General features: G+C 37.7%; 1 protein-coding gene across 1 annotated transcript in view; it reads right to left on the reverse strand.

The window, feature by feature from the left end:
* Positions 1-14638, reverse strand: part of RAD9B (RAD9 checkpoint clamp component B) — a 54700-nt gene that overhangs the window by 13785 nt on the left and 26277 nt on the right. Inside the window, exons 6-10 of the mRNA XM_036760210.1 lie at positions 11602-11708; positions 7163-7269; positions 7018-7082; positions 5989-6108; positions 5114-5357 (exon numbers count right to left, since the gene is read on the reverse strand). Of these exons, the coding sequence (XP_036616105.1) occupies positions 5114-5357; positions 5989-6108; positions 7018-7082; positions 7163-7269; positions 11602-11708 (643 nt within the window). The remainder of the gene's footprint in view (positions 1-5113; positions 5358-5988; positions 6109-7017; positions 7083-7162; positions 7270-11601; positions 11709-14638) is intronic.

Genomic DNA, 14638 nt, shown 5'->3' on the forward strand with positions numbered 1-14638 from the left:
AAAGCTAGAATTAAGATTGCCAGGAGATATCTCAACAATCTCAGATATGCAAATAATACCACTCTAAGGGCAGAAGGAAGACTTAAGAAGCCTCTTGAAGAGGATGAAAGAAGAGAGTGTCAAAGTTGGCTTGAAGCTTAACATTAAAAAAAATCACCTAAGATCTTTGTCCCATCACTTCCCAGAAAATAGAGGGAAAAAAAACAGAAGCAATGTCAGATTTTATATTCTTAAGCTCAAAGATCACTGTAGACAGCAATTGTAGCCATGAAATTAAAAGACACTTGCTTCTTGGTAGAAAAACTACAGCAAATCTGGCCAGCATACTGAAAAGCAGAGACATCACTTTGCTGACAAAGGGCCTTATAGTCAAAACTATGGTTTTTCCAGTAGCAATGTATAGTTCTGAGAGTTGGATTGTAAGAAAAGCTGAGTGCCACAGAATTGACACTTTCAAATTATGGTGCTATAGAAGACTTTTGAGGGTCTCTTGGACAGCAAGGAGATCAAACTAGTCAATACTTAAAGAAATTAATTCAGACTATTCACTAGAAGGTCAAATACTGTAGCTAAAGATTAAATATTTTGGCTACATAATGAGAAGACAGGGCTCATTGGAAAAGACCTTGATGTTGGAAAAGATTGAAGGCAAAAGAAAAAGCGGATGACAAAGGATGAGATGGATAGATATTAACCTGGAAGCAATGAACATGAGCTTGGACAGACTCTGGGAGACAGTGGAGGACAGAAGGGCATGGTGTGCTATGGTCCATAAGATCAGGAAGAGTTGGACAGGACTGAATGACAACAACATATTTTACACATCTGAAAGTGTGCACTGTGGCTGGTATTTTAGAAATGCTAATTATTTTAAATACGTTCTTCCTATAGAAACTAATTTCAGGATGCTGGCAAGTCTCTTGCCTTATTTGGCCATAGCCTTCTTGATATTAGTGTGAAACATTATTTGTGATTATTACTGTTGTTAATTTGTTCTCAGTTTTCTGGGGTTCAGATAGAAATACTCTGAGGACAAGGTGCTAACCTGCTATTATTCTTTTAAATCCAATGTTCTGTGCACTATTAAACAGGTGGATAAAGTAACTGCTCTTTCTGTAATTGAGTATTGGGATGTTACGACTCACTGACAGCATCTTTGAGACTTTTCCAATAGCAGACAGGATGACAGGGATGACAGGCACTTTGTCCTGTTTGTGCATGGTTTTAATATCTCCTACTAAGTTTCTATATTTTGAAAGCTTTCTATTCCATACAGAGTGAAGATTCTGAGATTTCTGTAATCTCAAAGCATCTATTTAAAACACTATTCTAAAATTTTTATTGGTCAATATTATGTCTGGGAGGTTGCGGGCAACAGTTCTTTCTGTAAGTATGCTCCAGTGCCAGTATAGTTCATGGGTAGAATTCTCAAGAAAATTTTTGGTTTTGTATTTGTATTTGTAGTGTGAGGATGTGTCTTCTGGTAGTTTATAAAGAACAATGAGCTTCTGCTGTATCGTTCTAGCTGCCTGACTGTGTCTTTCATGAATCTGGTAAATGCCACATTTTGGCAGCATGCTACACTGTTCAGTAGCCAGTGTTTCATAGCCTAATGTGCACTGATTGTTACTGTTGGTATAGAGATGCTGGCAAACGTGTCCCTTTTGTCCTGTGTTTACTCTCCTAGCTGCATCTGCAAATGCTCTTGGGATGAGCTGGCTTATTGAGTCTCATGACAAACTTTTCCCACACTCATTTTCCCCTCCACTGGTCTTCACTATTTGTAAGATGATGTTGCTCATAAGCTTTTAAACACCAGTGTTGTAAAGATTGTACAAGAGGCCCCTGTTGTTAGATAATCTTTGGTATGGATGTGGCCAGTAAAGTTACCATGCAGCAGCCAATCTCGTAGTAAGCATCCCTGAATGTATCAAAGTTAGTCCTTAGACATAAGAAGACACAAAGTCTGTCACTGGGGGTTGTTTGAAGCTTTCCACAATGGTGAGATCTGCCAGAGCTTGTACTTCACTTAGCTGAAATAGCCTTTAAGTGCTTGGATCATTCTGATGCCACCATTAGACAACAGAGTAACACTGGTGATGCTATATGGCTATGAATCATTGAACACTTCAATCTCTACAGAATCAAAAGGGCAAAAGGGTCTCAAATGTCTATACACTTTGACCCAGAGATCTCAATGTGAGCCATATATGCCAAGGAGGTAAAAAATATAAAGAAAGGTCCTATATACAGAAATATATTTATAGCAGCCCTTTTATGGTAGCAAAAACCTGGAAATAGAGACCATAAATTGGGGGATAGCTGAACAAATCTGGGCATCGAATGCGGTGAAGTATTACTGTGCTACAAGAAACAAAAACATGAAATCAGAGATGCACACAAAGACTTGTATGAACTGATGCAGAGTGAAATAGGTAGAACCAGGAAAACATGCACAGTGACTACAACACTTAAATGGGAAGAACAGCAAGAAATTTTTAAAAAATGAAGTTGAATGCAGTTAAATTATAATGACCAAACCTGGTCCTAGGGAAGAGCTGAGAAAATGCATTTCCCTACCCTCCCTGCATTTCAGAGGTAGTGAATTTTGAGCATGAAATATTGGAAAGCCTGTCAGTGGATTGTTTAGTTTTAGTGATTTTTTTCTCTAAAATACCCCCCAACTTTTATGTTAAAAAAACTCTCATAACAAATATGCCTAGTCAAGTGAAGCAAGTTCTCTCATTGGCCATGTCTAAAAATGTATCTTTTATTTTTCATTTTGTCCTTCAGCTTTGGTCCTCTAGATCATTTTTGTCACCTCACTGATCACAGTTGTACAGTCTTTTGAAGTTGTTTTTTTTATAATGTCATTGTATAAATTATTCTCCTGGGTCTTCTCACTTCACTCAGCATCATTTCAGACATGTGTCCCCAGTTTCTTTTGAAACTGTTCATTTCATCCATTCTTATGATGCAATTACTCGATTACATTCATATACCATATACTGTCTAGCCATTCTCCAATGGGAAAGACCCCCTTAGTTTCCAGTTTTTGCTACTCTGGAAAGATCTGCTATAAATACGTTTGTACATATAGGTCCTTTTCCTCTTTCTTTGCATTCTGGTACATGCCTAGGAGTATTATATCTGGGTCAAAGGGCATTCACAGTTTGGCGACTTTTGTTTTTCAGTTGCTTTCCAGAATGGTGGTACCAAGTCACAGCTCTACCAGCAGTGCATTCATGCTCCAGTTTTTTTGCATAGCCCCTTCAGTATTTGTTGTTTTCCTCGTGTATCATCTTTGCCAATTTGATGGCTGTGAGGTGTTCTCTTACTTAATCTTTGTTACAAGGGATAACATGCTGGATCGGAGAAGGGGAAAACATCTAGTACAATATCTTACACATAACAGGCAACTATTAAATGTCTGTTTCATTCATCCACTGATTGAATAAAATTATAAATCTACTGAAATGATTCTGACTAATAAAGTCTTCTAACCAAATAAGCAACAATCCAGAACTGACTTAGCTGCATCTTTTTTGGATGGGGGAGGGTGGATGCGGAACCTCATGTAAACCTATAAAATGAGACATGCTATAAAGTTTTATAATTAACAATATGAGAATGCTTAATGTTTCACTTATTCATATTCTAGCCTAGATTTTTTTCACTTCATCTCTTATAAAATAGTCAAAATGAGAGTATTCTGTTATGCTAAAACTGTGGTGAATAATATATAAAACCTAACTAATCTGGACTCCACTATTATGATGTCTGACACTATTCAGGATAGGTTGGGATGAAGTTTTCCTTCAAGGAAATTTTCAAGGAAAAATTAATTTACTTAAGAGAACTAACCATAGAACCTAAGTTGGAATGGACTTATCTCTTGGTTAAGAATCTCTTTCTATAACATTGCTGACAAGTGGTCAACGAGGGTCGATGGGAAAGAAAGCCTTTAGTGAGACAAAACCCACTCACTACCACACATGGCAATCGGAGTCCATTTTCCTTTGGACGGTTCTCACTTGTAGGAAGTTCTTCCTTACATCAATGCTTAAATTCGTTTCTCTGCAGCAATCCCTCTCCCTCCAACCTGCCTTGTTCCTAGTTCTGACTCTAGGGTCAAACAGAACAAGTTTAAGCCTTCTTTGACCCAGCAATACCACAACTAGATTTGTATCCTAAAGAGATCCAAGAGAAAGGAAAGGGACCCATATGTACAAAAATATTTAGAGCAGCTCTTTTTGAGGTGGCAAAGAACTGGAAATTGAAGAGATGCTCATCAATAGGGGGCTAGCCGAACAAGTTGTAGCCTATGATTGTGATAAATTACTATTGTGCAATTAGAAATGATGAGGGGGTGGTTCCAGAAAAACATGGCAAGACCTGTATGAACTGATGCAAAGTGAAGTGAGAAGAACTGAGAGATCATCGAGCATAGTATAGCTGTAATGATCAACTGTGAAAGACTTGGTTACTCTGATCAATACAACGATTCAAGACAATTCCAAAAGATGCATGAGGAAAAAATGCTATCCAACTCCAGAGAGAGAACTAATGCACTCAGTGCAGATCGAAGTATAATTTTCTCACTTTGCTTTTTTTTTTGCAATATGGCTAATATGGAAATATGTTGTGCATGATTTCACACGTATAATTGATATCATATTGTTTTCCTTCTCAGTGAGGGAGGGAGGGGTAGGAGGAATCTGAAACTCAAATTTTAAAAAGAAAAGAATGTTAAAAAATAAATAATAAGAAATGGAACTCTGATCTCCTGACTCATAATTTAGGGTCCCCTCACTCTTTTAATGACTTCCTTTGAAATTCAGAACTGTGCCTGAGCACCAAACACCTTCATCCTCACCACCATCCCCCTTTCAGCTCCCTTTTGTATGTCGTCTTCCCTCATTAGAATATAAGCTCTTTGAAGGCAAGGATTGTCTTTTTGCTTATTGTTGCAACCACAGCACTTAGCACAATGCCTAGAACATAAGCGTTTTAATAAATGCTTCTTTTCCTTCTTGCCTTGGCCAGCTAATTTTTTTCTGAGCTTCTGAATGAGATTTCTTATTGAGACATGCCTCCAATAATTTCCCTTTACCTTATCATAGACTTGAGTCTTTGGCATCACCTTTCCCATGACACTAAGGTAGTTTTCTGTTGCTTCAGGGATATGTGTATCCAGTCTTTTCACTGCAGGAATACTAAAACTTTCTAATTCAGTGGCATTAATCTCTCTCTCATTGTATGAAGGTCTCTTGGATGCTGCTTTGACTGTGGTCAACTCCTTCTCTATGTTTATTGGATTGCCTTCAGTGTCTGACTTTGACTTTATCAGATCTGACCTGGGGTATTAATAAGGATTAAATGAACCAGTTACTTTGGAATATGTCCTATGAGATTGATAGAGAAAAGCAAAGTGGCAATTAATAGCATTAGGTTTAATGACTACATGCATTCATTCCTAGTGTATTTTATACAAAAAAATAATATGTAACCAATTGCTGAATGCCAAGAATCAGGTAGAATCCTTTTTTAAACTCTTCCAAAAGACAGGTTTTCTAAGTAAATGAAATTGATTACGTATATTGTGATATGGTAGTACAACGAAGAGAAGCATAATGGCTGTCCTTATATCTCTGAGGAGAGCCAAATGTAGGGAATTTGGAGACCTACTTGTGAAGCTTTAATCTTATGGACTAAGGCAAAAATTGATCAAGACAGAAATGAGTTTTGGATGGCTAGCAAATGCCAATCAGGTAAGCTGCTTAAAAATTTGGTAGAGAATAGAATCTGATGCAATTAATTTTTCTTATGATTGTGGCTAGTAGCTCACTAATCTTGCTACAGTTTTTTCTTAACTTGGAAAAGATTTCCAATTTTATAATTCATTTATTCACTAATTGAATGTCACGGATTATTTCAGAATAAGGCTGCGATGGTATTTTCAGTCCTTTAAGAAGGAACTATCTTTACCTTTTCAGTCTTTGTGAAAGGCACAGTGAACTTGGAGATCTCTCACTTTGAACATCAGCTAATGTAGCCAAAATAAAAGTGGCTTCTAAGACCATTTCATCGATGCTGAAAGCCACAGGTCTAGAATGGTAAAATCACAGCATGAGGGATACTTGCATCCTCACATAAATCACAGAAATTAGAAGTACAGTGAGAGATATGTAACTTTGGAACAGAAATAATCAAGCAGAATCATCTTTTTTTCCATTTAAGGTAAAAATATACAATGTAAGATTTGCTTTAAAAACCCCATACAACATGCTTTAGTTTTTTTTTAAAAGACAGTTAATGCATTTGAGTCATATGTACAGTTTCCTATCATTTTATAAATTGTTTTAATTAAACACACTACAGAAAACTTTCTTTCACTGAATTAAAAAATGATATGTTATGGTTTATTTTATTGCTGTTGATGTTGGTGTTGGTATTATTTCGAGACTCGGTCAGCTGGAAGTGCAGTGGTCTCATCCCAACACAGATCAGCTGAAGCTTTCATTTACTCTATTTTTCTGAGCTGGTTGACTCCTCCTGAGGAAGCTCGGTGGGCTCCTTTCCCAAGGGCATACTATGCTGGTGCCAGACTTAATTTGGACATCCTATCAGTTTTAACCCTACCACAGCTCAGAAATCCCAAACTCAAGCAATCCACCAGCCTCAGCCTCCTCAGCATCAGTAACTACAGAAGTATGCCACCAAAACCAGCTACTATGGTTTATTCTAAAATAAAAATATTACTTTATAAGTGCCTAAGAATGATATTACACAAAATTACCCTGTATAATTAGTGCTCTGTCAGCATAACATAGTTTCTAGGCTAACCATTTTCAATGTGAGATTCCAGATTTTATCACAATATACATCAATTAATATTTATTTATAACTTATATATATTTTTTTACATAAATAATAAATTATAATAGTAGATATAACAAATTATAATTTGTTAATAAATTAATACATTGCTACTCAATAATATGATAAGGCACTTACTTTCCAGGAAGATCAAAATAAATAGATACAGGAGCAGTTATAGCTTCTGACAATGCCAGTAGTCCCTAAAAGAAAAAAAGTTGGATTTCTATGAAGTAGAAGTAATAATTATAAACTCTAGCATGAAGGAAATATGAGTTTTTACCCTCAGTTCTTTAAGACAAAATGTTACTTCAATGTCAACTCCAACTTGAAAGTAGTCAAATTCATCAGGATCGAGATGCATTTCAGTGTACATAGACTTGGCAAAACCTGTTCAAATATTAGGAAAAGCAAGGATGAAAGAAATCAGATCCATAGTCTCTGGCTGTCGAGGCATCCTCAGGAACATTTATTGACCACTACTAAGTTTTACTTTGAAAAACCTACATGATCGACATTGTCACTCCAACATTGGTATTAGGTAAGTGGTGAGATTAGACAAATACCATACACTTTATGGAATTCAGGTAGAAAGCTACTTATAAACAGGGTTTTTCAAAAGTGAATATTTTTAATGCATTATGAGTTTCTAATTCAAAGGTTATTAAAGTGAGTCCTTTTAAAATCTATTTCCTAATTATTTGTTTCATTGTAAGGATAGGGCTTGATTAAGTTAAGCATTCAAATGACCCCAGCCTACCTAAGGTTAGAGATGCTCTACCTGAGACATTTATCATATGAAGACAGATCTTGATTGTTCACTAGGTGTGAACAAGCCCTGGACACCCCCACAGGTGTGACAGGACATCTGTTCAGATTGCCTGGGGGACTTAAGAGCTATTAGGTGGCACAGTGGATATAGGGCTAGACCTGGAAGACCTGGGTTCAAGTTCAGCCTCAGACTCTTATATGTCGTGTGACTCTGATCAAGTCATTTCACCTCTGTCTGCCTCAGTTTCCTCATCTGTAAAATGGAGATAATAATAGCACCTACTTCCCAGGGTTGTTGTGAGGATCAAATGAGAATATTCACACAGTACTTAGCTTTACACTAGCTTTAAAGTTCCTGGCACATAAATGCTATATAAATGTTACTAATTATTATTGTTGTTTATTTCTCATCCCCTCTGTGGACTGTTATAAAGTCAGGAGCTAGTTGAGGGCCCAAGGGATTGAAGTACCTGGTGGTGGAGAGGAAAGGAATTCCATGGGAAGGAAGAAGAGCACATGGCAGTCCCAGCCTTTGCCTTCTCTCCCCCAAGCCTGGCCAGAGGAGGATAGTGCAAGCTTTGGAGGGTCAGGAAGGGTTTATTTAGACTTTCCATTTTCTCATCAGCATTCTAACAGCATCCCTGGGACAGCTTCAGGCAAAGTCTGCATGGGGAGCCAAGGACAGGCTGGGAGGACATTCCAGAAAAGATGCACCACACCTAAAGAGTACTGCTTGAGAATTCTAACAAACGGACTTCCAGGAACTGGGAACTGCCTACTGTGCCACACGTGCTCACCAAGCTTGAGCCCACTTTGCCCTGAACTCTGTACTAGCAGTAGAATCACAGACTTTGGAGGGGAATATTTGTACTAACCATACCAACTGTATTACTTTAGTAAATACCCCTTTCTAAAAGTTAATTAAATCTCACTGACTAATTAAGATCAACTAATACTTGTGTGAGAAGCTCACCAGCAGAGACTACATTAGAAAGACACCCTAGAATCCCGAAGGGCCAGAGACCCATGTTCTGGGGACCTGAGTTGTGAATGAGGAGAGCCAGGAGAGTAAATCCAGACCTTACATATGTTTATATTTCTGTATAATAAAAATTCATCAAATGAGAGATAATGGTATAGTCGGTGCTGATTTGTAATACATAAGACTAGGTAGTTTTCATTAGGAGGACAAAAGAGCTGCTGGTAAACATGTTGAAAGAAGCACTGGATTTGGGTTCTCATTCTGGCCCTACTATGTACTATAAAACCTTGGGCAAATCGGCTAACCTCCCCGAGCCTTTTCCCTTCTCTGTGAAATGAGAGGGCAGAGCTAGACTAAATTCAATAAACATTTATTAAAGACCTAATATGGGCAAAGAATTGTGTAGATGCTTTGTGAGTTCCTTTCTAGTTCTGTGGATTTGATTTTGTGAACTATACAATATATTCAAGTGCCTTTTACTCATAAAGGAAACTAACCCAATGTGAATTTTGCAATGCATTGTAAACATTCAATTTAAATTATACAAACTACATTTACTTTGAGACATCCTATACAATTCAATCTTGTAAAAATGAAATTGTTACTTCAAACAAAATTGTTCTTTTCTAAGTTGATCTAAGAACAACTAAATCCTTACAAGAGAATACTTTTTTTTTTAAAGTAAAGGTATGATTTTAATTTGTGCTTTCTAGGCCTTAGATAAGTTAAGAAAGTTTAGTCAAAATAACATTTATATGTGTTCAAATTCTAAGCCATCCCTCCTCCACAAATATTTTAAAAGAGGCTATCATGTGTTTTTGATTCCCAAAAAAATCTTGAGCAGAGAAAAACAACACCCCCCTCTCCCACCACACATATACACCTTTAAACAACCCAGTAAAGCAAGGGATCTTTACTTGCACCTATAAATGCAGCCTGTTTCAGAATCAAGTTTCATTTGCACATGCCTACAACAAACAAGGATGTAAGAAATCCAAGTTCAATACCAAAATCTCCTCTTGTGTCATATTGGACAAATCACTCTACTACAAGGTAAAATTCTTTTGTTTCTAATGAGAGAATTGGACTAGATGATCCCAAGGTCCTTTCCAGGTGTAAAAATCCTATGATCCTTTGACAAAAGCAATGTAAACTTACATTTTAAAATCCCTATTTGACCTGAACTTGCACTGACTATCTGGCCAGTTAGATACATAAGGGAGTTAGCAACACTTTTACTCTTCTATAAAAATGTCAGAATCATAGTTTATAATTCTAAATTAATGGTTTTTTACTTGAGTGAGAACCCTACATAACAAGTGGAGCTGTGAGTTCTTTTTGAAATGGCAAAGAGCTGGAACTTTGGGAGATGCCCATTGATTGAGGAACAGCTGAACAAATTGTGGTATCTGAATGTAGTAGAATATTATTGTGCTGAAAGAAATGAAGAAAGATGATTTTTGTGAAATTTGGCAAGACTTGTATGGACTGATACAAAGTAAAATGAGCAGAACCAGGAAAATGATTTATACTATAATATCAACATTATAAAAATGAATAATTTTAAAAGACTGAAGAACTTTGATCCATACAATGATCAATTATAATTCCTGAGGATCAATGATGATGAATGTTACATACCTCCTGACAGAAAGGCAATGGATTAAATATGAAAAATGAGAAATGCATTTTTCAGTATAGGAATTTGTTTTGCTTGACCATAATTACTAGGTGCAAGTTGCAATTACTAGTTCCATTTTCTTTTTCTTTTTTCTCCCCCAGGAAAGGACTGGAAAATCAAATGCCTGATAACTGAAAAAAATTAATTAAAAAAAGAGGTGGACCTTCAAAATATATTTTTAACACAAACAATAGGAACTTGTGTTGTTCTCCATAGCCAACAAGCAGTGTGGGACAATGAAGAAAGCTGACCTGGGTTTAGGCCCACAGGCCTAAGGCCCAAGGCCACACATGCCATAGGCAAGACTCTTGCCCTCTCTGAACCTCAATTCCCTCTTCTCTGAAGTGCATTAGACCAGGGGACGGGGTCTCTCTCAGCTCTACATTTGTGATCCCGTGATGTTTGGATCAAGGACTAAGCTAAAGAAATGACACAGCAAGCAGGGCACAACCCCTCAATCCTTACACTAAGTTTTTGTGTGCAATGCCATGCATTCAGGTCCTAACTGGCTGCACTGGGCCTATTCCAAAGTGGCCTTATGCAAATGAAAGCAGTATGTTTGCCAACTTGGTGTTCATTTTCCAATCCTCCCTATTACCACCAAAAAAAAGGCACTGAATCTGATCCAACCAATTAAAGCCCTGGTTCTACTAGTTTCTCATTTTAAAACAAATATAGTTTCTTCCTTTGTGTTTGTTCTTTTATTCAACAACAGAATAATCATCCCAGGTTGAGGTTGGGTCAAGCAGCTTAAATCCAGCTGTTGTGTTAAAAAGATGCTGGCACATATTCTTGATAGCTCCAAACCCCTGATTCTATTACACCATTGTTAAGCTCCTTTATCCCATTAGCAAACCTTTCAGGATGGCTGCTTTTATGTACTTTCATTTTTTTCCCCTTCCATCTAGAAAGTTTCTCCCACTTATAACTTGGCGAAAATTAATTTTTTTTCTTAAAAAAAGGATAGGAATTGAAAACTTAATTTTATTTGCATAAAATGCTTTTATTTGGGCTATAAAAGTAACAGAAAACATACTGAATCTTTCCCCACTACTGGCAAAGTCATTATACTGCATTTGTTTCCTCTCTGGTAAACCAAGATCAACTTAAAAACAGTGCCCAATTTAAGTTTCAATTTGAATGAATCTACCTTCCCTTTCCAAAAGTCTTCACTTGATTTTTATATGTTAATTAAATTGCTTTTAAAATTCTGAATCTATATGTTTAATTTCTAATTGGCTTAGTCTCAAAATTATCTAAAAAAGCATTATTAAAAGGTACTTCTTACCTATTTCATCCTCAACATAGCTTTTAAAGCAAACTTTCATTGGTGTCACAGCTAAAGTAATTTCTTCTTGACTCAATGGAAAATGAACCATTATATCAGCCAGCAACCTAAGAACAGTGAACCATATTAAAGTTAGTTGGAAAACAAACAAAAACAAATTATATCACCAACTGCTAATTCAATCTTTACCTCACAACACGACTTATTATGGTTCAGATTTTATAATTTTCATACAACAAAAAAATGACTATCAATTATCGTCTTTAAATTTGAATATTTTATTGTAGACTTCAAAAAATGATATTCTTCATGGAAAACCACATAAACAACAAAATGTCATTAATTAAAGTACTTTTAACCCACAGCAGCCTTAATAAAGCACCAGAATAAAATGTCATTAAAAGAGTCAGTCACAAGTATAACTTGATTTTAAAACTATTGGCCTTGTACCACCCCCTGAAGATGGCCTAGTATGATGCGGCAGCACAGGGCACTGGGTTGGAAATATGAACCCTTTTGTGTTCTCATCCAATCTCTCCTACAATCCTTGGCAAAGCAGGGCTCCTCAAACTTTGGGACTTGGGTTTCCTCAGTTGTAATAAGGAGGCTGGACACCTCTCTAAGCTCCTTTTCCAACATTCTAAAATCTTGGGATAATATTAAATATATTTATATTTGGTGTGTGCATTCCCATTTTTGTATCACTTATGCAGTAATCTCATTCCATTCTTGACAACATCATAAAGTTTTTAACTAGTAGAAATGCACAAGGCTTTATCTTTACCCCATCCTGTTTTTAGAGCTCTTGTCCTCAACACTTCTCTGAATCACTGTGTATTGATTTTGTCCATATTTTGTAGATGTCTATTTGTGTACATGTTGTTTTTCTGCCATGGAAAGTAAGCTTCTGTAGAACACAAGACTTTCTGGCTTTGTGTTCCTGGCATCTAGCACAGTGCTTGGCACATTAGAGGCACTTAATGTGAGCTTACTGAATGAATAGATGAAGAAATACCTGAGAGGAAAAAAACTCTGGTCATTATGAAATAGATTAGTTGGCTTTTTATTTACCTGCTTATCACAAGAAGGAGGTAAAAGGGAATTCTTTTTTTAAATTTTTTATTCATTTTGAACTTAAATACAAAAAGACATAAAAAAAGTTTCCATGAACACAGTTGTTATTTGTCCTGGGTTCTTAAAGAGGACCAATGACATCAGGAAGGTGATGTCTTGACTTGCAAGTGAGTTAGATTTAAGTGAGGCAGGGCTGTGCAAAGTCACTGGCGTCACTCTGTCCTCCAGAGCCATCTGGGTCCAGTGGTAAGACATAGATCAGAACAACTGGAAATTGCCCCAGATGCAGTGGGAAGACCTTGGCCTTTTTAAACTAAGGCTGTTCCCAGGTCTCAGTTTGTCAGAGGCATCGCCCATTCAGTGATTACAGATAGGTAAGAAATGAGGCAAAAAGTGGCCTCTTTTATCTAGTCAAAAAAAAATCAGTCTGGGAGGAGAAGACCCTCAGGGTTTCTGGCCAAAATAGAAACTGGGCCTGCACAACCTGTGGCCACTTGCAGCCTGCCAAAGGATTTGGGGAGGCCTGTGAAAAAATGTAGAGGATGTTGTCCAAGCCTGACAGAAACAACTGTTATTTATACTCACTCTGTGCCATCAAAACCCAAACAATGACCAAGGAAGTCTTGGACTGGGACCCATTGTTAGTCAATCAGTGAGACCCAGTGATTTGGGTTCGAGGGGTGGTCAAGTAGCTCCATTTTAATCCCAATGGGCTTTATCAAAGCCTAATTCTCCAATGCTGTATTTCAAGAAATCACAAATGAACCAACATGGAGCAAATGAGTTAATTGTCTTACCTATAGGTGCTCTGCCCAAAAGAATATAAATTTTGATTGCTGAAAACTCACAAGATATCTTGGGGTTTACAGGCTAGATTTCTTTTTCTCTTCTCTACTTATTTATTCTATCATATACACAGTACAACATAAAGAGATGATTCAATATAAAACCATGAATTTCCATTTCAGACCTTTTACTCAAAAAAACCACTATGTAATAAATACAACACATTGTTTTCAAAGCTACTCTAGGGGCGGAGCCAAAACCAGAGCTGGAAAGCAGGGAGCTGCGTGAGCTCCCCCCAGGTCCCTCCAAAAACCTGTAAAAAATGGCTCTGAACAAATTCTAGAGCTGCAGAACCCACAGAATAGCAGATGGAAGCAGGGCTCCAGCCCAGGACAGCCTGGATAGTCACTGGGTAAGGTCTATCTTGGAGCTGGGAGTGGAGTGGAGCAGAGCCTAGTGTGGGCTGCGTCCGGACCAACCAGACCAGGAGCCGGGCAGAACAGGCCCTAGCACCCTGAATCAGTGAGCTGTGGCAATTACCAGACTTCTCAACCCACAAACACCAAAGACAACAGAGGTTAGTGGGAAAAACTGCAGGGGACAGAGTGAAAAGAGTTTGTGGTTTGGCCAGAGCCCTGGGGGCAGCAGAGAGGGTACAGCTACAGAACTACAGCTGCAGTTGCTTCTGGCCCCATGCCCACCTGGTGGGAGGAATTAAGTGGTGGATCAGAGCTGGAGTGCAGAGCCTGCTTAAGATCTGAGTGGCTGGTGGTTCTTGGGGGAGGAGGAGCACTGGTGTGGCAGAGCTTGCTGTGTAGAAATAGCTCTGAAAAAAACAGCGCAACCCCTCAAGCTTTGGACAAAATACTGTCTACTCTACAAGCAGTCATACCCCAACAAAAAACTCAAGGGTCAGGTAAGTTGGCTGGGAACATGGCCAGGCAGCGAAAACAGACTCAGATTCAGACTCAGACTTTGGAATCTTTCTCTGGGGACAAAGAAGACCAAAACATACAGCCAGAAGAAGTCAACAAAGTCAAAGAGCCTAAATCAAAAGCCTCCAAAAAAACATGAACTGGTCTGAGGCCATGGAAGAGCTCAAAAAGGATTTGGAAAAGCAAGTTAGAGAAGTAGAGAAAAACTGGGAAGAGAAATGAGAAGGATGTGAGAAAACCAT

The sequence above is a fragment of the Trichosurus vulpecula genome, chromosome 1 (assembly GCF_011100635.1).
Source record: "Trichosurus vulpecula isolate mTriVul1 chromosome 1, mTriVul1.pri, whole genome shotgun sequence".
NCBI lineage: Eukaryota > Metazoa > Chordata > Mammalia > Diprotodontia > Phalangeridae > Trichosurus > Trichosurus vulpecula.